The following is a 24,459-nucleotide window of genomic DNA, read 5'->3' as shown; positions in this document are numbered from 1 at the left end:
GAGAGAATGGGAGAGAGAGGGGGACAGAGGGAGAGAGGGGAGGGAAAGAGAGGGAGAGGGGGGACAGAGGGAGAGAGGGGGGAAGAGAGGGAGAGGGGGGACAGAGGGAGAGAGGGGGGAAGAGAGGGAGAGGGGGGACAGAGGGAGAGAGGGGGGAAGAGAGGGAGAGGGGGGACAGAGGGAGAGATGGGGAAGAGAGGGAGAGGGGGGGCAGAGGGAGAGAGGGGGGAAGAGAGGGAGAGGGGGGACAGAGGGAGAGAGGGGGGAAGAGAGGGAGAGGGGGACAGAGGGAGAGAGGGGGGAAGAGAGAGGGGGAGAGAGAGGGAGAGAGAAAGAAGGGAAGAGAGAGGGGGAGAGAGAGGGGGAAAGAGAGGGGGACAGAGGTAGAGGGACGGGGCAAAGGGAGGGGGTAGAGAGGGAGAGAGAGAGAGAGGGGAGAGATAGGGAGAGAGAGGGGGACAGATGGAGAGAGGGGGGGAGAGAGAGGGCAGAGGGAGTGAGGAGGAGGACAGAGGGAGGGGGGAGAGAGAGAAGGAGAGAGAGGGGGGAGAGAGGGAGAGAGAGAGAGAGGGGGAGAGAGAGAGCGAGAGAGGGGAAGAGAGAGGGGGAGGGATAGGGGGACAGAGGGAGAGAGGGGAGGGAAAGAGAGGGAGAGAGGGGGGAGAGAGGGGAGGAGAGGGGGGGACATAGAGGGGAGGGGAGAGGGAGAGGGGTGAACAGGGGGGTGGAGAGAGGGGGAAGGTAGAGGGGGAGAGAGAGGGGAAGAGGAAGTGGGGGGCAGGAGAGGGGGGAGAGGGGGGAGGAGAGAGAGAGGGGGGGGACAGAGGGGGAGAGAGAGAGAGAGAGGGGGGGTGGGGAGAAAGGGGGGAGAGAGGGAGGAGAGGGGGAGAGAGGGGGAAACAGAGGGAGAGAGAGGGACAGAGGGAGAGAGAGAGAGGGACAGAGGGAGAGAGAGAGAGGGACAGAAGGAGAGAGAGAGGGGACAGAGGGAGAGAGAGAGAGAGACAGAGAAAGAGAGAGGGGACAGAGGGAGAGAGAGAGAGAGACAGAGGGAGAGAGAGAGAGGGACAGAGAAAGAGAGAGGGGACAGAGGGAGAGAGAGAGAGAGGGACAGAGGGAGAGAGAGAGGGGTGAGGGTGAGAGAGAGAGAGAGAGAGTGTGATAGTGAGGAGGGGCTGCGGGAGGCGCAGTTATGGGCCGGCCTGGTTTGGGAGTTGCCATGGGCAGTGCAGGATACACGGGTGAAGAGTGGGCGGTATGAGCTGCCCCTCGCGGGTGACACAATGCCCGGTCTGTGTCTGGCCCCCAGGGGCAGTGGGGCGAAAGCCCCGAACGTTGAACGATCTCACCGCACTGACCGGCTGTATCAGAACATGGTCCTCGGGGTGCCCTAACCCGCACCGCTCCTCCGGTGTCTGGTTGGGGGAGTGAGGGAAACTGTCGGGACTGTTTGTGTCTCAGCGTGTGAGGAAACCAACCGATGTCTGTAAGCAGCTCAAACCAGGCGGCTGATAATGCCAGCCATCTCTGTCGCTGCCTCAAGCCCCACACCCTCCACCCACACCTCAATTATAACATTCTCATCCTCTTGTTCAAATCCCTCCATAGCCCTCACCCCTCCCTGTCTCTGTAATCTCCTCCAGCCCCACAACCCCCCGAGATGTCTATGCTCCTCCAATTCTGCCCTCTTGAGCATCCCTGATTATAATCACTCAACCATTGGTGGCCGTGCCTTCTGTTGCCTGGGCCACAAACTCTGGAACTCCCTCCCTAAACCTCTCTGCTTCTTTTTCCTCCGTTAAGATTGCTTAAAGCCAACTTTTTTGACCAGGTTTTTGGTCCCCTGTCCTAATATCTCCCTCGACAAAAAAAGAGAAATTGCTGGAAATACTCAGCGGGTCAGGCAGCACCTGTGGAGAGAGAAACTGAGTTAACGCTTCAGGACGATGACCCTTTGTCACAACCTGTCTGGTGAAAGGATTGGGGGTTGGGGGGGGGGTGCGTGAGGGGGGGTCAGTTTTGTGGTTGGGAAATCCCGTATTACGGGTTCATTGAATGTCCTGCAGTTTTTAACCTCTTTACATTGTTTTCTGTAGTTTCCCCGCCCACAGTTATCCAGATTAACAAGCTGTTGGCATGTTGGGGGCTAATCTTAAAGCACCAGGCCACAGCTGGGCCCAGAGCAACCCGGTCTGGGGGCGGTGGTGGGCATCGGGGCGGAGGGGGGGGGAATGTTGTGGGGTGGGAGACATCGTGGGGGGGAATGTCATGGGGGAGGGGGAGGGCATCGTGGGGTGTTGGGGGGGGAGACATCGTGGGATGTTGGGGGGGGAGAGACATTGTGGGGTGTTGGGGGGGGAGAGACATTGTGGGGTGTTGGGGGGGAGAGAAATTGTGGGGTGTTGGGGGGGAGAGACATTGTGGGGTGTTGGGGGGGGAGACATTGTGGGATGTTGGGGGGGGAGAGACATTGTGGGGTGTTGGGGAGGGAGAGACATTGTGGGGTGTTGGGGGGGAGAGAAATTGTGGGGTGTTGGGGGGGAGAGACATTGTGGGGTGTTGGGGGGGGAGAGATATTGTGGGGTGTTGGGGGGGAGAGACATTGTGGGGTGTTGGGGGGAGAGATATTGTGGGGTGTTGGGGGGAGAGATATTGTGGGGTGTTGGGGGGGAGAGACATTGTGGGGTGTTGGGGGGGGAGAGATATTGTGGGGTGTTGGGGGGGGAGAGACATTGTGGGGTGTTGGGGGGGAGAGACATTGTGGGGTGTTGGGGGGGAGAGACATTGTGGGAGGTTGGGGGGGAGAGACATTGTGGGGTGTTGGGGGGGAGAGACATCGTGGGATGTTGGGGGGGGAGAGATATTGTGGGGTGTTGGGGGGGAGAGACATTGTGGGGTGTTGGGGGGGGAGAGATATTGTGGGGTGTTGGGGAGGAGAGACATTGTGGGGTGTTGGGGGGGAGAGATATTGTGGGGTGTTGGGGGGAGAGACATCGTGGGATGTTGGGGGGGAGAGACATTGTGGGGTGTTGGGGGGAGAGACATCATGGGATGTTGGGGGAGAGACATCGTGGGATGTTGGGGGGGAGAGACATTGTGGGGTGTTGGGGGGGGAGAGATATTGTGGGGTGTTGGGGGGGAGAGACATTGTGGGGTGCTGGGGGGAGAGATATTGTGGGGTGTTGGGGGGAGAGATATTGTGGGGTGTTGGGGGGGGAGACATCGTGGGATGTTGGGGGGGGAGACATTGTGGGATGTTGGGGGGGGAGACATTGTGGGATGTTGGGGGGGAGACATTGTGGGGTGTTGGGGGGGAGACATTGTGGGATGTTGGGGGGGGGAGACATTGTGGGATGTTGGGGGGGGAGACATTGTGGGATGTTGGGGGGGGAGACATTGTGGGGTGTTGGATGGGAGAGACATTGTGGGATGTTGGGGGGGAGAGACATTGTGGGATGTTGGGGGGGGAGACATTGTGGGATGTTGGGGGGGGAGACATTGTGGGATGTTGGGGGGGGAGACATTGTGGGATGTTGGGGGGGGAGACATTGTGGGGTGTTGGGGGGGAGACATTGTGGGATGTTGGGGGGGGGAGACATTGTGGGATGTTGGGGGGGGAGACATTGTGGGATGTTGGGGGGGGAGACATTGTGGGGTGTTGGATGGGAGAGACATTGTGGGATGTTGGGGGGGAGAGACATTGTGGGATGTTGGGGGGGAGACATTGTGGGATGTTGGGGGGGGAGACATTGTGGGATGTTGGGGGGGGAGACATTGTGGGATGTTGGGGGGGAGACATTGTGGGGTGTTGGGGGGGAGACATCGTGGGGTGTTGGGGGGGAGAGACATTGTGGGATGTTGGGGGGGAGAGACATTGTGGGATGTTGGGGGGGAGACATTGTGGGATGTTGGGGGGGGGAGAGACATTGTGGGATGTTGGGGGGAGAAGACATTGTGGGATGTTGCGGGGGAGACATTGTGGGGTGTTGGGGGGGGGGAGACATCGTGGGGTGTTGGGGGGGAGAGACATTGTGGGATGTTGGGGGGGGAGAGACATTGTGGGATGTTGGGGGTGAGACATTGTGGGATGTTGGGGGGGGAGAGACATTGTGGGGTGTTGGGGGGGGAGAAACATTGTGGGATGTTGGGGGGGGAGACATTGTGGGGTGTTGGGGGGGAGACATCGTGGGGTGTTGGGGGGGGAGAGACATTGTGGGATGTTGGGGGGGGAGAGACATTGTGGGATGTTGGGGGTGAGACATTGTGGGATGTTGGGGGGGGAGACATTGTGGGATGTTGGGGGGGGAGACATTGTGGGATGTTGGGGGGGGAGACATTGTGGGGTGTTGGGGGGGAGACATCGTGGGGTGTTGGGGGGGAGAGACATTGTGGGATGTTGGGGGGGAGAGACACTGTGGGATGTTGGGGGGGAGACATTGTGGGATGTTGGGGGGGGGGGAGACATTGTGGGATGTTGGGGGGAGAAGACATTGTGGGATGTTGGGGGGGAGACATTGTGGGGTGTTGGGGGGGGGAGACATCGTGGGGTGTTGGGGGGGAGAGACATTGTGGGATGTTGGGGGGGGTGAGACATTGTGGGATGTTGGGGGGGGGAGAGACATTGTGGGATGTTGGGGGGGGAGACATTGTGGGATGTTGGGGGTGAGACATTGTGGGATGTTGGGGAGGGAGAAACATCGTGGGGTGTTGGGAGGGTTGAATCTGATTGCGGGAGGGGATGCGATGGTGGGGAGTGGAGCCGATGGTGTTCAGGGGGGTAAACAGACAAGCTGGTAGGGCAGGGGGGTGGGGTTACAGGTTGGCCTGTCGGGCCAGGGGGGAGACATCGTGTCTGGGGGGAACACTCTGGCTCCTTCTCGCCTACACACCGTGCTGTAACAGCGATTCCCTGACGGACCGGTCCATCTCCCCCCCACCCATGGGGCGGGTTTCCCGAGGCCTGGGAAACATGGTCGACACCAGTTAAAAGCAGAATCGCTGTTAGAACGATGGCATGCTGCTTCCTTCGAGCAGATTGGTCGCCCGCCGCTCATCCCGCTTCCGTTAAAACCGGGGAGTGCGAGTTCCGGCTTGGGATTTTTCGCTTTTTAAACTTCCCATCCTAACTAAAACCATCGTATTTGGGGTGTTAATATTTTATGTGGAGAAAGAGTCAGACTGAACACTGTGAGCTCAAAGTAAAGTGTGATCTTAGTCTTTTATTGCAGGTCTCCAACCTGTGAGGCCTCCTTAAATACCTGTGCTCCCAAGGGATTATGGAATCTCTTGGGACTCCAGGGGATAAGCCCTCTGGTGGCTGTACAGAGTCAATACAAGTCCACAGAAATAACAACACTCCCCCCGCAAAGTAAATAGTGTAACTATTTACAATGTGAGTCGATCTGGGGCCCTTCTTGCCCTGGTTGATCGTCTCGGTGTGAAAGCTGGTGTTGATGAATCATTTGTTGGGCCCTCGCTGGGCTGCTGTGCAGCTGGCCTTGCTGGGCTGCCTGGTGTGTTGGGCCCTGCAGGGCTGCTGTGGATGCTGGGTTCAGCTTCGTGGTCAACAGTGGTGCCGGTTGCCACTGGTGTGTGTGTTGGGGGATCAAAAAAGGTAGGGTCCAAGGTGGGTTGCTCAGGGTAGTCCGTGAATCTGAGTTTGAATTGGTCCAAGTGTTTCCGGTGAATGAGTCCATTTGAAAGTTTGACCCGAAACACCCTGCTCCCCCCTTTGGCCACGACAGTGCCGGGAAGCCACTTGGGACCTTGTCCATAATTCAATACAAATACAGGATCATTGATTTCAATCTCGCGTGACACATTTGCTCTATCATGGTATGCACTTTGTTGAAGCCGCCTGCTCTCTACCTGTTCATGTAGATCAGGGTGAACTAACGAGAGCCTTGTCTTAAGTGCTCTTTTCATGAGCAGTTCAGCAGGTGGGATCCCAGTGAGTGAGTGGGGTCTCGTGCGGTAGCTAAGCAGGACTCGGGATAGGTGAGTCTGCAGTGAGCCTTCAGTTACCCTCTTCAAGCCTTGCTTGATGGTTTGCATTGCTCTCTCTGCCTGACCATTGGACGCTGGCTTAAACGGGGCAGATGTGACATGTTTGATCCCGTTACAGATCATGAATTCTTTGAACTCAGCACTGGTAAAACATGGCCCGTTGTCGCTCACCAGGACATCGGGAAAGCCATGTGTGGCAAACATGGCCCGCAGGCTTTCAGTGGTGGCAGCGGACGTGCTAGCCGACATCATCTCACATTCAATCCACTTGGAATACGCGTCTACAACCACAAAGAACATTTTACCCAACAATGGGCCTGCATAATCGACATGTACCCTAGACCATGATTTGGAGGGCCAAGACCATAAACTTAGCGGCGCTTCCCTGTGTACAATTGCTTAACTGCGAGCATGTATTAAATCTGTGAACGCAGGACTCTAAGTCCGCATCGATACCAGGCCACCACATGTGGGATCTGGCTATTGCTTTCATCATTACGATGCCTGGGTGGGTACTGTGGAGGTCTTTGATGAAGGTGTCTCTGCCCTTCTTGGGGACCACTACTCGATTGCCCCATAGAAGGCAGTCTGCCTGTATAGACATTTCATCTTTGCGCCGCTGGAACGACTTTATCTCTTCCTGCATTTCCACTGGGACACGAGACCAGCTCCCGTGAAGCACACAGCTTTTGACTCGAGATAATAAGGGGTCCCGGCTTGTCCAGGTTTTGATCTGCCGGGCAGTGACGGGTGATTGCTCACTCTCAAATGCTTCCATAACCATGGCTAGATCTGCGGGCTGTGCCATTTCTATCCCTGTGGTGGGCAATGGCAGCCTACTGAGAGCATCGGCGCAGTTTTCTGTGCCTGGCCTATGGCGGATGGCGTCGTTGTATGCGGACAACGTGAGCGCCCATCTCTGGATGCAGGCCGATGCGTTGGTATTTATCCCTTTACTCTCGGAGAACAGGGATATAAGTGGCTTATGGTCAGTTTCCAATTCGAATTTTAGCGCAAACAGATATTGATGCATTTTCTTTACCCCATAGACACACGCTAACGCTTCTTTCTCAATCATGCTGTAGGCTCTCTCAGCCTTAGACAGACTCCTGGATGCATAAGCAACTGGTTGCAGTTTCCCGAAATCATTAGCTTGTTGCAATACACACTCGACGCCATATGACGACGCATCACATGCTAGTACCAAACGCTTACATGGATCATACAACACAAGCAATTTGTTTGAGCATAACAATTTTCTCCCTTTTACAAAGGCATTTTCTTGGCTTTTTCCCGAAACCCATTTGCCCCCTTTTCATAGTAAGACATGTAGTGGTTCTAACAGTGTGCTGAGACCCGGTAAGAAGTTACCAAAGTAGTTCAGGAATCGCAGAAACGACCGCAGCTCCGTCACGTTCTGTGACCTCGGTGCGTCTTCGCGTTGGAGGGCCTGATGCCGTCTGCCACAATCCTCCTTCCCAAGAACTCCACTTCAGGCGCCAGGAAAACGCACTTCGAGTGTTTTAACCTGAGCCCCACGCGGTTGAGTCGACTAAGAACCTCCTCCAGGTTCTGCAGATGCTCGACTGTGTTCCGACCTGTGACCACGATGTCGTCCTGGAAGACCACGGTGTGCGGGACTGACTTCAATAAACTTTCCATGTTTCTCTGGAATATCGCCGCCACTGATTAGATTCCAAACGGGCATTTGTTATAAACAAAATGACTTTGTGCGTGTTGATGCAAGTGAGGGCCTTCGATTATTCCTCCAATTCCTGCGTCACGTAGGCCGAAGTCAGATGCAGCTTCGTGAATGTCTTTCCTCCCGCCAGTGTTGCAAAGAGGTCATCGGCCTTTGGTAGTGGGTATTGTTTCCTGCAGGGAGAAATGATTGATAGTTACTTTGTAATCGCCACAGATTCTGATGGTGCCATCTCCCTTGAGGACTGGGATGATAGGACTGGCCCACTCATTGAACTCGATCGGTGAAATGATGCCCTCTCTTTGCAGCCGATCTAGCTCGATCTCTACCCTTTCTCTCATCATGTACGGTACTGTTCACACCTTGTGATGGATGGGTCGCGTCCCCAGAATTAGGTGGATCTGCACTTTTGCTCCTTGGAATTTCCCGATGCCTGGTTCGAACAGCGAAGGAAATTTGTTTGAGACCTGGGCACACGAAGTGTCGTCAGCGGGTGATAGCGCTCGGACGTCGTCCCAGTTCCAGGGTATCTTTCCCAGCCAGCTCCTGCCGAGCAGCGTGGGACCATCACCCGGTACCACCCAGAGTGATAGCTTGTGCACCGCTCCATCGTAGGGGACCTTTACAGTAGCACTGCCGATTATAGGAATCAGTTCTTTTGTGTAAATTCTTAGTTTCGTGCGAACTGGAGTTAAGACTGGCCTTGAGGCCTTGTTGCACTACAATCTTTCGAAAGTCTTTTTGCCCATGATGGACTGGCTCTCCCCCATGTCCAACTCCATTGACACTGGGAGTCCATTTAGTTCAACATTCAACATTATCGGGGGACAATTCGTGGTGAATATGTGCACCCCATGTACCTCTGCCTCCTCCCGCTGAGGCTCTGGTTTGTCGTGATCCTCAGTGGATCTGTCCTCCTCTGCAACATGGTGGTTTGCAAGTTTAACAGGATTTGCAGCTCGCCTGCACATTTGTTGGAGGTGTCTCATTGTTCCACAGCCCTTGCAAACGTACTCTTTGAATCGGCATGAATGGAAACGATGATCATCCCTGCAGCACCAACAAGGTGGAAATGGCCTTGCATTCATCACCCTTGATGCTGGACTCTGAGACATCTGCGGACGTGCAGCTGCAGGTATGTGTGACCTGCCCTGTATGTTACAATTCGAAAACAACATCACTTTGTTCACAGTAGGCCATTCGGCCCTTCTAGCCTGCACCGCCATTCAATGAGTTCATGGCTGAACATGCAACTTCAGTACCCCATTCCTGTTTTCTCGCCACACCCCTTGATTCCCCTAGTAGTGAGGACTTCATCTAACTCCTTTTTGAATATATTTAGTGTATTGGCCTCAACAACTTTCTGTGGTAGAGAATTCCACAGGTTCACCACTCTCTGGGTGAAGAAGTTTCTCCTCATCTCGGTCCTAAATGGCTTACCCCTTATCCTTAGACTGTGACCCCTGGTTCTGGACTTCCCCAACATTGGGAACATTCTTCCTGCATCTAACCTGTCTAAACCCGTCAGAATTTTAAACGTTTCTATGAGGTCCCCTCTCATTCTTCTGAACTCCAGTGAATACAAGCCCAGTTGATCCAGTCTTTCTTGATAAGTCAGTCCCGCCATCCCGGGAATCTGTCTGGTGAACCTTCGCTGCACTCCCTCAATAGCAAGAATGTCCTTCCTCAGGTTAGGAGACCAAAACTGTACACAATACTCCAGGTGTGGCCTCACCAAGGCCCTGTACAACTGTAGCAACACCTCCCTGCCCCTGTACTCAAATCCCCTCACTATGAAGGCCAACATGCCATTTGCTTTCTTAACCGCCTGCTGTACCTGCATGCCAACCTTCAATGACTGATGTACCATGACACCCAGATCTCGTTGCACCTCCCCTTTTCCTAATCTGTCACCATTCAGATAATAGTCTGTCTCTCTGTTTTTACCACCAAAGTGGATAACCTCACATTTATCCACATTATACTTCATCTGCCATGCATTTGCCCACTCACCTAACCTATCCAAGTCGCTTTGCAGCCTCATAGCATCCTCCTCGCAGCTCACACTGCCACCCAACTTAGTGTCATCCGCAAATTTGGAGATACTACATTTAATCCCCTCGTCTAAATCATTAATGTACAATGTAAACAGCTGGGGCCCCAGCACAGAACCTAGCGGTACCCCACTAGTCACTGCCTACCATTCTGAAAAGTATCCATTTACTCCTACTCTTTGCTTCCTGTACTTGTAGCAGCACTTGTGTGCTGAGAGATTTGCTTTGTATTGTCACTGGTGGCGATGAACATTATCGCTATGGCCTTACTTAAGGTTGGGGGCTCTACAGTCAAAAGTTTGAGAAGTATGGTTTCGTGGTCAATGCCAAGTAGGAAAATGTCTCTGAGCATGTGCTCCAAATGTCTTTCAAATTCACAATGTCCTACAAGGCGTCTTAGCTCGGCGACATAACTCGCCACTTCCTGGCCTTCAGACCTTTTGTAGGTACCTCGCCATCAGAACGCTTATCTGCGAGTTCAAATGCTCTCGGACCAGTGTGCACAAATCGTCGTACGATTTCTCCGTGGGTTTCGCTGGAGTGAGCAGATTCTTCATGAGGCCATACGTTGGTGCCCCACAGACGGTGAGTAGGATCGCTCTACATTTGGCAGTGCTCTCTTCCCCATCTAGCTCGTTGGCCACGAAGTATTGGTCAAGTCGCTCCACAAAACTTTCCCAATTATCTCCCTCCAAGAATTTCTCCAGGATGCGCACAGTTCTCTGCATCTTTGGATTCGCTATCTGTATCTCGTCGCCAGTTGTTGTGTATGGAGAAAGAGTTAGACTGAACACTGTGAGCTCAAAGTAAAGTGTGACCTTCGTCTTTTATTGCAGGTCTCCAGAGTGCCTCTCCAACCTGTGAAGCCTCCTTAAATACCTGTGCTCCCAAGGGATTATGGGATCCCATGGGACTCCAGGGGATGAGCCCTCTGATGGCTGTACAGAGTAAATACAAGTTTACATATATAATATAATATCCGCCCCCCCACCCCGCACCCCCTCCCCGCCCCGTTAACTCTCTGTCCACAGATGCTGCCTGACCTGCCGATTCCCAGCACTCTGTCCTTTGGTTCCAGATTTCCCGTGTCCGCAGTGTTTGGTTTCTGTGCTGATGCCTCCTGCTTTGGCTCAATGTCCAAATCTTCGGGCTGGTTATCCGGCTCCTCTGTGCTCCGTTTATCGCCCCGGAGCGGCGGCAATGTCGAGTTCTGGGCGGGCGTCAGCCTCCAGTGCCCCGCACCAATCCCCGGGGTCCGGTTTAGTTGTGGCACAGAGCAGCACCCCGGGGAAGAGCTGCGCCCGGTGTGCAACGCCCCTGGCTGCGACAGCGCCGCGAGTTTGGACTCCCGTCCTCCCCGCAGCGTGCCCTGCACTGACCGCCTGGGAAATCAGGGCGGTCCCACCATCCCCGACAGCGGAGAGGTGAGTAACGACTCTTGAGGTAAGTGCGAGTGTTTGTACTTTCAATGTTGTTTGCGATTTGTGTCGTGGTGGTGTGGCCAATGTTTTGGGAATGTTTTTGTGGGGAGTTTTTAGCTTTCTCCCAACCCCCGTCGTCTCTCGGTGTTTTCCCGGCCCGGCTCTTTGGCTCGGGAGTTTCCCATCCTCGCGCCCCGAGAGGGGTACAATGCCTCCCTTAGCGCTGTGCCCCATACTCAGGGCCCAGCCGCCCAATGTTACTGACTGAGGCGCAAACTGTTCCCAGGCGCTAACCTTCCCACCCCGCCGCCATTACCGCCCCCATAAACAGCAAAGCCAAAAATGCAACGATTGGTCCTCAGACCCCCAGTGCCATAGCAACAACTTACCCCGATCAATCCGGCCACCACCTCGATGGCTCCAGTGCCCACTGTGGTGTATTGGATGTACGGTGTCGGGATCCCAGAATTCTCAAATATCGTGTTTGTGTAGAACCAGATCTGAAAGGGAAGCGGATGTATCTGTAACTGGGACTGTTCATAATACAGGTCATGGAAAGAAAGGTTTCCCCGGAGCAAACATCGCAGCACTCCACCAGCGCACTGTGACGGAGCTCATCAATAGTAAGTGTCAGCCCTGGCTCAGTGGGCAGCACCTTTGCCTCTGGGCCTGAGTGTCGTGAGTTCAAGTCCAAGTTCAGGGACTGGAGCACCAAATCCAGGCTCACCCTCCCAGTGCAGTGCTGAGGGGGCGCTGCACTGTCGGAGGGGCAGTACTGAGGGGGCGCTGCACTGTCGGAGGGGCAGTACTGAGGGAGCGCTGCACTGTCGGAGGGGCAGTACTGAGGGAGCGCTGCACTGTCGGAGGGGCAGTAATGAGGGAGCGCTGCACTGTCAGAGGGGCAGTACTGAGGGAGCGCTGCACTGTCGGAGGGGCAGTACTGAGGGAGTGCTGCACTGTCCGAGGGGCAGTACTGAGGGAGCGCTGCACTGTCGGAGGGGCAGTACTGAGGGAGCGCTGCACTGTCGGAGGGGCAGTACTGAGGGAGTGCTGCACTGTCGGAGGGGCAGTACTGAGGGAGTGCTACACTGTCAGAGGGGCAGTACTGAGGGAATGCTGCACTGTCAGAGGGGCAGTACTGAGGGAGCGCTGCACTGTCGGAGTGGCAGTACTGAGGGTGTGCCGCACTTTCGGAGGGGCAGTACTGAGGGAGTGCCGCATTGTTGGAGGGGCAGTACTGAGGGAGCGCTGCACTGTCGGAAGGGTAGTACTGAGGGAGCGCTGCACTGTCGGAAGGGCAGTACTGAGGGAGTGCCGCACTGTTGGAGGGGCAGTACTGAGGGAGTGCCGCATTGTTGGAGGGGCAGTACTGAGGGAGTGCCGCACTGTCGGAGGGGAGGTACTGAGGGAGGGCTGCACTGTCGGGAGGCAGTACTGAGGGAGCGCTGCACTGTCGGAGGGGCAGTACTGAGGGAGCGCTGCACTGTCGGAGGGGCAGTACTGAGGGAGTGCTGCACTGTCCGAGGGGCAGTACTGAGGGAGTGCTGCACTGTCAGAGGGGCAGAACTGAGGAAGTGCTGCACTGTCAGAGGGGCAGTACTGAGGGAGCGCTGCACTGTCGGAGGGGCAGTACTGAGGGAGTGTCGCACTGTAGGAGTGGCAGTACTGAGGGTGTGCCGCACTTTCGGAGGGGCAGTACTGAGGGAGTGCCGCATTGTTGGAGGGGCAGTACTGAGGGAGCGCTGCACTGTCGGAAGGGTAGTACTGAGGGAGCGCTGCACTGTCGGAAGGGCAGTACTGAGGGAGTGCCGCACTGTTGGAGGGGCAGTACTGAGGGAGTGCCGCATTGTTGGAGGGGCAGTACTGAGGGAGTGCCGCACTGTCGGAGGGGAGGTACTGAGGGAGGGCTGCACTGTCGGAGGGGCAGTACTGAGGGAGCGCTGCACTGTCGGAGGGGCAGTACTGAGGGAGTGCTGCACTGTCCGAGGGGCAGTACTGAGGGAGTGCTGCACTGTCAGAGGGGCAGAACTGAGGAAGTGCTGCACTGTCAGAGGGGCAGTACTGAGGGAGCGCTGCACTGTCGGAGGGGCAGTACTGAGGGAGTGTCGCACTGTAGGAGTGGCAGTACTGAGGGTGTGCCGCACTTTCGGAGGGGCAGTACTGAGGGAGTGCCGCATTGTTGGAGGGGCAGTACTGAGGGAGCGCTGCACTGTCGGAAGGGTAGTACTGAGGGAGCGCTGCACTGTCGGAAGGGCAGTACTGAGGGAGTGCCGCACTGTTGGAGGGGCAGTACTGAGGGAGTGCCGCATTGTTGGAGGGGCAGTACTGAGGGAGTGCCGCACTGTCGGAGGGGAGGTACTGAGGGAGCGCTGCACTGTCGGGAGGCAGTACTGAGGGAGTGCTGCGCTGTTGGAGGGGCAGTACTGAGGGAGCGCTGCACTGTTGGAGGTGCTGTCTTTCAGATGAGATGTTAAATGTCTGCCCGCCCAGGCGGATGTAACAGATCACATGGCCACTATTTCGAAGAAGAGCAGGGGAGTTCTCCCCGTTGTCCTGGGGCCAATATTTATCCCTCAACCAACATAACAAAAATAGATGATCTGGGTCATTATCACATTGCTGTTATGGAAGCTTGTTGTGCGCAAATTGGCTGCTGAGTTTGCCACATTACAACAGTGACTACACTTCTAAAGTACTTCATTGGCTGTAAAGCGCTTTGGGACGTCCTGAGGTGGTGGAAGGCGCTTTGGAAATAGAAGTCTTTCTTTCTTTAAGCCTCTGCGCTCATCGATAAATCCTCCTTCCCTCCACTCCCCACTCACCGCGTCGATCCCAGATAGCTGCATCCCAATGTTGATCACGATGACGGAGATGAGTTGCCAGCGGACCGAGCGATCGGCTATCAGCTGGTAAACCGAGATGGTTTCCAAGGAGGCCAAGGATCGCTGCTCCTCCTGCATCTCCTCGATCTCCGCCTGCACATTGCTGTTGTGCTTATTGCGATACCACGTCAGGGCTGGGGGAGAATGGTGGGGAGAGGGATTGACAACAGTTTGACCTTTCAACTGCCAGCTGACCCCATCCCCCCGGGCCCTGTGTGACCCCCCACCGAGTCCTGTGTGACCCCCTCCCCACCCCGAGTCCTGTGTGACCCCCTCCCCCCCCCCCCCGAGTCCTGTGTGACCCCCTCCCCCCCCCCCGGGCCCTGTGTGACCCCCCACCCCCGGGTCCTGTGTGACCCCCTCCCCCCCTGAGTCCTGTGTGACCCCCTCCCCCCCCCCGAGTCCTGTGTGACCCCCTCCCCCCCCCCCCGAGTCCTGTGTGATCCCCTCCCCCCCTCGGGCCCTGTGTGACCACCCCCCCCGAGTCCTGTGTGACCCTCTCGCCCCTCGAGTCCTGTGTGACCCGCTCCGCCCTCCGGGCCCTGTGTGACCCCCCCCCCCCCGAGTCCTGTGTGACCCCATCCCCCCCCCGAGTCCTGTGTGACCCCCTCCCCCCCCCCGAGTCCTGTGTGAACCCCCCCCCCCCCCGAGTCCTGTGTGACCCCCTCCCCCCCGGACCCTGTGTGACCCCCCTCCGCCCGGGCCCTGTGTGACCCCCCCGAGTCCTGTGTGACCCCCGTACCCCCGGGCCCTGTGTGACCCCCCCCCCCCGGGCCTTGTGTGACCCCCTCCCCAGAGTCCTGTGTGACCCCCCTCCCCGGGCCCTGTGTGACCCCTCCCCCGGGCCCTATGTGACCCCCCCCCGATTCCTGTGTGACCCCCCTACCCCGGGCCCTGTGTGACCCCCCCCCCCCCCGGGCCCTATGTGACCCCCCCCGATTCCTGTGTGACCCCCCTCCCCCCGGGCCCTGTGTGACCCCCTCCCCCCGGGCTCTGTGTGACCCCCCCCCCCGAGTCCTGTGTGACCCCCTCCCCCCAGGCGCTGTGTGACCCCCCTCCCCCCGATTCCTGTGTGACCCCCCTTCCCCCCGATTCCTGTGTGACCCCCCTCCCCCCGGGCCCTGTGTGACCCCCCTCCCCGCGGGCCCTGTGTGACCCACCCCCCGAGTCCTGTGTGACCCCACCCCCCCCCCCCAGAGTCCTGTGTGACCCCCCTCCCCCCCCGGGCCCTGTGTGACCCCCTCCCCACGAGTCCTGTGTGACTCCCCCGAGTCCTGTGTGACCCCCCTCCCTCCTGGGCCCTGTGTGACCCCCCTCCCCCCGGGCCCTGTCTGACCCCCCCTCCCGGGCATGTGTGCACCCCCCCCAAGGACCCTATGTGACCCCCCCCCCCCCCGGGGCCCTATGTGACACCCCCCATTTCCGGGCCCTGTGTGCCCCCCCTCCCCCGGCCCTGTGTGCTCCCCCCTCCCCCTGGGCCCTGTGTGACCCCCCTCCCCCTCCGGGCCCTGTGTGGCCCCCCCCTCCACCCCCAACTCTCTGCAGACAGTTAGATTTTGTCAGTGTCTGAAACATGAGCACATGTCTCCACCATTTATCGCAGACATTTGCGCCAGGACGCTTCACCTCTAACCCCAATAAGGCCCACCGTCAACTCTGACCCCCAGTAGGGCCCAGCTTCACCTCTGACGCCCAATAGGGCCCACATTCACCTCTGACCCCCAATAGGGCCCACCTTCACCTCTGACGCCCAATAGGACCCACCTTCACCTCTGACCCCCAATAGGGCCCACATTCACCTCTGACCCACAATAGGGCCCACCTTCACCTCTGACCCCCCAATAGGGCCCAGCTTCACCTCTCACCCTCAGCAGAAGGGCTGCTCCACCCGCAAGCTGTGACTGGGGGAGTTGCGGCTGACATTGCTCACAGGCGGAGGGTGTCAGAGAATCGCCACGAAATCAGCAAGTGTCCGAGCCGGGAGAGAGACGGAAACTGGCCATCCAGCCAATCCGGCCCATCGACCCGGCCCACTCCTGGCACAGATGGGCACCGCCCTCGCCCGTTGCCCGCTGCCCGCTGCCCATTTCCCACTGCCCGCAGCCCACTGCCCACTGCCCGCTGCCCACTGCCCACTGCCCACTGCCCACTGCTCATTGCCCACTGCCCACTGCCCATTGCCCGCTGCCCAATGCCCGCTGTCCATTGCCCACTGCCCGCTGCTCATTGCCCACTGCCCACTGCTGATTGGCCACTGCCCACTGCCCATTGCCCATTGCCCACTGCCCGCTGCGATTCCCCCCCAGCACCCGGGGCCTTAGGGAATATTCACCTGAAACTACACACAGCCCACAGACACAGTCCCGGCTGTAAAGCTCTCCGCCCCCCACTGCTGCCCCCACCATCCCATAGCCAGAAAATCGGCAATCAGCAACGTTACGTAGCGTGATAGCGAGTGTCTATCACTGAGAGCGGAGAGGGGTCAAGCTCTGTAACGTATGCACACAGCCGCTCTGCATCGACATTCTACCCCGTGCAGACCCACCACTCCTCCTCGTGCCATTCCGTCCCTGTCCCCGCTCCTCCGTCCCTTCCACCTCTCTCCGCCCTCCTCACTCCCTCCACCTCCCTCCCCTCCACCTCGTGCTGTTCTCGCCCCTCGCCCCCCTCCCTGGGCTCACACCTCGCACTGTGGCCGCGATGTCCTCCTTCTGGATGAGCAGGTAGCGTGGGCTCTCGGGGAACCAGGGAAGGAACAGCAGCTGCACCAGGGCCGGCGCCATAACCAGCGACAGGAATATTGGCCACTCTTTCTCCTGCACATGGGGGAGGGGGGGAGTGGGGAGGGATGAAGAGGGGGAGAGAGAAGGGGGGAGAGGGAGGGAGGGAGGATGGGGAGAGAGAGGGAAAGAGGGAGGGAGGTGGAGAGGGGGGAGAGAGGGAGGGGTGGGGAGGAGCGGAGGGAGGGGTGAGGGAGGGAGGGAGAGGGGAGCGAAGCGGAGAGGGGGAGAGAGGGAGGGGGGGCGGGGAGAAGGGTGCAAGGGCGGGGAGGGGAGAGGGAGAAAGGTAGAGCGGAAGGAGAGAGAGGGAGAGAGAGTGAGAGAGTGAGGGTGAGAGAGAGTGAGGGAGAGAGAGAAGGAGGGAGAGAGAGGGAGGGAGCGAGATGGGGAGAAAGGGAGAGCGAGAGAGAGTGGGAGCGAGAGGGGGAGAGGGAGAGAGAGAGTGAGAGAGAGAGAGAAAGAGGGAGAGAGAGACAGCATGAGAGAGAGGGAGAGAGAGAGGGAGGGAGAGGGAGAGCGAGAGAGAGAGAGAGAGAGAGCAAGGGAGAGAAAGCGAACGAGAGCGAGGGAGGGAGGGAGAGAGAGGGAGAGAGTGAGGGAGAGACAGAGCGAGAGAGGGAGAGAGAGGGTGCGAGAGAGAAGGGGGGAAGGAGTGAGAGAGAGAGAGAGGGGGAGCAAGTGAGAAGGAGAGAGAGGGAGAGAGAGAGCAAGAGAGAGGGAGAGAGTGAGCGAGCGAGGGAGAGAGAGAGGGAGAGAGAGAGACAGAGAAACAGAGGGGGAGAGAGAGCACCAGAGCGAGGGAGAGAGAGAAGGAGAGAGCGAGGTATATAGAGGGAGAGAGAGAGACAGAGCGAGGGAGGGGGAGAGGGAGAGAGCGCGAGAGAGCGAGAAAAAGTGAAGAATAGAAAGAAAGAGAAAAAGAGAGAGAAATGAGAACAGGAAAAGTGGAATATAGGGAGAAAGCAAAATGGGGAAAAAAAGGAGAGAGGGTAAGAATGAAAGAAAAAGAAGCAAATAAACAACTGAAGAGGGAGAGCAGAATGTGTAGAAGGTGGTGTGGATTTACACATCTCCCCAAAACGACAACAGCTTCAACACCATCAATCCGTCAGATCACAGCACGAGTTCGACACATCCCACGGTGGCACTCGTACACGTGGAGCCCCTACACCCAGACCTCGTACACCCGGAGCTCCAACACCCAGAGCCCGTACACCCGGAGTCCCTACACCCGGAGCCCGTACACATTGGAGCTCGTACACTTGGAGCCCGTACACCCGGAGCTCGTACACTTGGAGCCCGTACACCCGGAGCCCGTACACCCGGAGCTCGTACACTTGGAGCCCGTACACCTCTAGCCCGTACACCCGGAGCCCGTACACCCGGAGCTCGTACACTTGGAGCTCCTGCACCCAGAGCACGTACACCAGGAGCCCCTACATCCGGACCTCGAACACCCGGGGACCGCACCCCCGGAGCCCCTACACCCGGAACCCGTTCACCCGGAGCCCCTACACGCGGAGCTCGTACACCCGGAGCCCCTACACCCGGAGTTCGTACACCCGGAGCCCCTACACCCGGAGCCCCTACACAGGGGGCCCGTACACCCGGGGCCCGTACACCCGGAGCCACTACACCCGGAGCTCGTACACCCGGAGCCCGTACACCCGGAGCCCGTACACCCGGAGTCCCTACACTTGGAGCCCGTACACCCGGAGCTTGGAAACTGGAGTCCCGACACCCGGAACCCATACACCCGGAGCTTGTACACCTGGTGCCCGTACACCCAGAGCTTGTGCACCCGGAGCCCGTACACTTGGAGCCCCAACATCTGGAGGCCATACACTTGGAGGCCGTACACCCGGAATTTGTACACCCGGAGCCCGTAAACCCGGAGCCCCTACACCCGGAGCCCCTACACTTGGGGCCCGTACACTTGGAGGCCGTACACCTGGAGTCCGTACACCCGGAGCTCGTACACCCGGAGCCCGTACACCCGGAATCCCTTCACCCGGAGCCTGTACACCCGGAGCCCGTACACCCGGAGCTCGTACACCCGGAGCCGTACACCCGGAGCCCGTACACCCGGAGCCCGTACACCCGGAGCTCGTACACCCGGAGCCGTACACCCGGAGCCCTTACACCCGGAGCCCGTACACCCGGAGCTCGTACACTTGGAGCCCATACATCCGGAGCTCGTACACCTGGAATCCGTACATCCGGAACCCCAACACCCGGAGTCCGTACAGCCAGAGCCCGAACACCCGGAGCTCGTACACCCGGAGCTCGTAGACCAGGAGCTCGTACACCCGGAGACCGTACACCCGGAGCTCGTACACCCGGAGCTTGTACACCCGGAGTCCGTACACCCAGAGCCCGTATACCCAGAGCTCGTACACCCAGAGCTTATACACCCAGAGCCCCTACACCCGGAGCACATACATCCGGAGTCCCTACACCCGGAGTCTCTACTCCCAGAGCCCGGACACCCGGAGCCCATACACCCGGGGCCCGTACACCCGGAGCCCGTACACCCGGAGACCATACACCCGGAGCCCCTACACCCGGAGACCGTACACCCGGAGCCCATACAACCGGAGCCCCTACACCAGGAGACCGTACATCCGGAGCGCCTACACCCGGGGCCCGTACACCCGGAGCCCGTACAACCGGAGACCCTACACCCGGAGACCGTACACCTGGAGCCCGTACACTTGGAGCCCGTACACCTGGAGCCCGTACACCTGGAGCTCGTACATCTGGAGCCCGTACACTTGGAGCCCCTACACCCGGAGTTCGTATACCCGGAGCCCGTACACTTGGAGCCCTACACATGGAGGCCGTACACTTGGAGCCCGTACACCCATAATTTGTACACCCGGAGCCCGTAAACCCGGAGCCCCTACACCCGGAGCCCCTACACTTGGAGCCCGTACACTTGGAGGCCGTACACCTGGAGCCGGTACACCCGGAGCTCGTACACCCGGAGCCCGTACACCCGGAATCCCTTCACCCGGAGCCTGTACAGCCGGAGCCCGTACACCCGGAGCCCGTACACCCGGAGCTCGTAAACTTGGAGCCCGTACACCCGGAGCTCGTACACCTGGAACCCGTACATCCGGAACCCCAACACCCGGAGCCCATACATCCGGAGCCCCTACACCCGGAGACCGAACACCCGGAGCTCGTACACCCGGAGCTCGTAGACCCGGAGCTCGTACACCCGGAGCTTGTACACCCAGAGCCCAGACACCCGGAGCCCCTATACCCGGAGCGCGCACACCCGGAGCCCCTACACCCGGAGCTCCTACACGCGGAGCCCTTACACCCGGAGCCCGTACACTTGGAGCCCGCACACCCGGAACCCGTACACCCGTAGCCCGTACACCCGGAGCCCGTACACTTGGAGCCCGTACGCCCGGAGCTGGTACACCTGGGGCCCTTACACCCGGAGACCGAACACCCGGAGACCGTACACCCGGAGCTCGTATACCCGGGGCGCGTACACCCGGAACCCGTTCACCCGGAGCCCGTACACCCGGAGCCCCTATACCCGGAGACCATACACACGGAGCCCGTACAACCGGAGCCCCTACACCCGGAGCCCGTACAACCGGAGCCCCTACACCCGGAGACCGTACACCTGGAGCCTGTACACTTGGAGCCCGTACACCTGGAGCCCGTACACCCGGAGCTCGTACACCTGGAGCCCGTACACTTGGAGCCCCTACACCCGGAGTTCGTATACCCGGAGCCCGTACACTTGGAGCCCCTACACCTGGAGGCCATACACTTGGAGCCCGTACACCCGGAATTTGTACACCCGGAGCCCCTACACCCGGAGCCCCTACACCCGGAGCCCCTACACTTGGAGCTCGTACACTTGGAGGCCGTACACCTGGAGCCCGTACACCCGGAGCTCGTACACCCGGAGCCCGTACACCCGGAATCCCTTCACCCGGAGCCTGTACAGCCGGAGCCCGTACACCCGGAGCTCGTACACCCGGAGCCGTACACCTGGAGCCCGTACACCCGGAGCTTGTACACCCGGAGCCTGTACACCCGGAGCTCGTACACTTGGAGCCCATACACCCGGAATCCCTTCAGCCGGAGCCCGTAAACCCGGAGCCCCTACACCCGGAGCCCCTACACTTGGAGCTCGTACACTTGTAGGCCGTACACCTGGAGCCCGTACACCCGGAGCTCGTACACCCGGAGCCCGTACACCCGGAATCCCTTCATCCGGAGCCTGTACAGCCAGAGCCTGTACACCCGGAGCCCGTACACCCGGAGCTCGTACACCCGGAGCCGTACACCTGGAGCCCGTACACCCAGAGCCCGTACACCCAGAGCTTATACACCCAGAGCCCCTACACCCGGAGCACATACATCCGGAGTCCCTACACCCGGAATCTCTACACCCAGAGCCCGGACACCCGGAGCCGCTACACCCGGGGCCCGTACACCCGGAGCCCGTACACCCGGAGACCATACACCCGGAGCCCCTACACCCGGAGACCGTACACCCGGAGCCCATACAACCGGAGCCCCTACACCAGGAGACCGTACATCCGGAGCGCCTACACCCGGGGCCCGTACACCCGGAGCCCGTACAACCGGAGACCCTACACCCGGAGACCGTACACCTGGAGTCCGTACACTTGGAGCCCGTACACCTGGAGCCCGTACACCCGGAGCTCGTACATCTGGAGCCCGTACACTTGGAGCCCCTACACCCGGAGTTCGTATACCCGGAGCCTGTACACTTGGAGCTCCTACACCTGGAGGCCGTACACTTGGAGCCCGTACACCCATAATTTGTACACCCGGAGCCCGTAAACCCGGAGCCCCTACACCCGGAGCCCCTACATTTGGAGCCCGTACACTTGGAGGCCGTACACCTGGAGCCGGTACACCCGGAGCTCGTACACCCGGAGCCCGTACACCCGGAATCCCTTCACCCGGAGCCTGTACAGCCTGAGCCCGTACACCCGGAGCCCGTACACCCGGAGCTCATAAACTTGGAGCCCGTACACCCGGAGCTCGTACACCTGGAACCCGTACATCCGGAACCCCAACACCCGGAGCCCATACATCCGGAGCCCCTACACCCGGAGACCGAACACCCGGAGCTCGTAGACCCGGAGCTCATACACCCGGAGACCGTACACCCGGAGCTCGTACACCCGGAGCTTGTACACCCAGAGCCCGGACACCCGGAGCCCCTATACCCGGAGCGCGCACACCCGGAGCCCCTACACCCGGAGCTCCTACACGCGGAGCCCTTACACCCGGAGCCCGTACACTTGGAGCCCGCACACCCGGAACCCGTACACCCGTAGCCCGTACACCCGGAGCCCGTAAACTTGGAGCCCATACGCCCGGAGCTCGTACACCTGGGGCCCTTACACCCGGAGACCGTACACCAGGAGACCGTACATCCGGAGCGCCTACACCTGGGGCCCGTACACCCGGAGCCCGTACAACTGGAGCCCGTACACCCGGAGCCCCTAGACCCGGAGACCGTACACACGGAGCCCGTACAACCGAAGCCCCTACACCTGGAGCCCGTACAACCGGAGCCCCTACACCCGGAGACCGTACACCTGGAGCCCGTACACTTGGAGCCCGTACACCTGGTGCCCGTACACCCGGAGCTCGTACATCTGGAGCCCGTACACTTGGAGCCCCTACACCCGGAGTTCGTATACCCGGAGCCCGTACACTTGGAGCCCCTACACCTGGAGGCCATACACTTGGAGCCCGTACACCCGGAATTTGTACACCCGGAGCCCGTAAACCCGGAGCCCCTACACCCGGAGCCCCTACACTTGGAGCTCGTACACTTGGAGGCCGTACACCTGGAGCCCGTACACCCGGAGCTCGTACACCCGGAGCCCGTACACCCGGAATCCCTTCACCCGGAGCCTGTACAGCCGGAGCCCATACACCCGGAGCCCGTACACCCGGAGCTCGTACACCCGGAGCCGTACACCTGGAGCCCGTACACCCGGAGCTTGTACACCCGGAGCCTGTACACCCGGAGCTCGTACACTTGGAGCCCATACACCCGGAATCCCTTCACCCGGAGCCCGTAAACCCGGAGCCTCTACATCCGGAGCCCCTACACTTGGAGCTCGTACACTTGGAGGCCGTACACCTGGAGCCCGTACACCCGGAGCTCGTACACCCGGAGCCCGTACACCCGGAATCCCTTCACCCGGAGCCTGTACAGCCGGAGCCCGTACACCCGGAGCCCGTACACCCGGAGCTCGTACACCCGGAGCCGTACACCTGGAGCCTTACACCCAGAGCCCGTACACCCAGAGCCTGTACACCCGGAGCTCGTACACTTGGAGCCCGTACACCCGGAATCCCTTCACCCGGAGCCTGTACAGCCGGAGCCCGTACACCCGGAGCCCGTACAACCGGAGCTCGTACACCCGGAGCTTGTACACCCGGAGTCCGTACACCCAGAGCCCGTATACCCAGAGCTCGTACACCCAGAGCTTATACACCCAGAGCCCCTACACCCGGAGCACATACATCCGGAGTCCCTACACCCGGAGTCTCTACACCCAGAGCCCGGACACCCGGAGCCCCTACACCCGGGGCCCGTACACCCGGAGCCCGTACACCCGGAGACCATACACCCGGAGCCCCTACACCCCGAGACCGTACACCCGGAGCCCATACAACCGGAGCCCCTACACCAGGAGACCGTACATCCGGAGCGCCTACACCCGGGGCCCGTACACCCGGAGCCCGTACAACCGGAGACCCTACACCCGGAGACCGTACACCTGGAGCCCGTACACTTGGAGCCCGTACACCTGGAGTCAGTACACCTGGAGCTCGTACATCTGGAGCCCGTACACTTGGAGCCCCTACACACGGAGTTCGTATACCCGGAGCCCGTACACTTGAAGCCTCTACACATGGAGGCCGTACACTTGGAGCCCGTACACCCATAATTTGTACACCCGGAGCCCGTAAACCCGGAGCCCCTACACCCGGAGCCCCTACACTTGGAGCCCGTACACTTGGAGGCCGTACACCTGGAGCCGGTACACCCGGAGCTCGTACACCCGGAGCCCGTACACCCGGAATCCCTTCACCCGGAGCCTGTACAGCCGGAGCCCGTACACCCGGAGCCCGTACACCCGGAGCTCGTAAACTTGGAGCCCGTACACCCGGAGCTCGTACACCTGGAACCCGTACATCCGGAACCCCAACACCCGGAGCCCGTACATCCGGAACCCCAACACCCGGAGCTCGTACACCCGGAGCTCGTAGACCCGGAGCTCGTACACCCGGAGACCGTACACCCGGAGCTCGTACACCCGGAGCTTGTACACCCAGAGCCCGGACACCCGGAGCCCCTATACCCGGAGCGCGCACACCCGGAGCCCCTACACCCGGAGCTCCTACACGCGGAGCCCTTACACCCGGAGCCCGTACACTTGGAGCCCGCACACCCGGAACCCGTACACCCGTAGCCCGTACACCCGGAGCCCGTACCCTTGGAGCCCGTACGCCCGGAGCTCGTACACCTGGGGCCCTTACACCCGGAGACCGTACACCTGGAGACCGTACACCCGGAGCTCGTAAACT

At 59.5% G+C, this 24,459-nt stretch overlaps 1 protein-coding gene across 1 annotated transcript in view; it reads right to left on the bottom strand.

Moving 5' to 3' along the window:
- Window positions 1–24,459, bottom strand: part of slc2a15b (solute carrier family 2 member 15b) — a 393,270-nt gene that overhangs the window by 16,581 nt on the left and 352,230 nt on the right. The window contains exons 6-8 of the mRNA XM_070874938.1: window positions 16,749–16,881; window positions 14,006–14,199; window positions 11,573–11,683 (exon numbers count right to left, since the gene is read on the bottom strand). Of these exons, the coding sequence (XP_070731039.1) occupies window positions 11,573–11,683; window positions 14,006–14,199; window positions 16,749–16,881 (438 nt within the window). The remainder of the gene's footprint in view (window positions 1–11,572; window positions 11,684–14,005; window positions 14,200–16,748; window positions 16,882–24,459) is intronic.

The sequence above is a fragment of the Pristiophorus japonicus genome, chromosome 3 (assembly GCF_044704955.1).
Source record: "Pristiophorus japonicus isolate sPriJap1 chromosome 3, sPriJap1.hap1, whole genome shotgun sequence".
Taxonomy (NCBI): Eukaryota; Metazoa; Chordata; class Chondrichthyes; family Pristiophoridae; genus Pristiophorus; species Pristiophorus japonicus.
The sequence above is the reverse complement of the archived record's forward strand: the minus strand, read 5'-3'. Positions and strand labels throughout refer to the sequence as shown.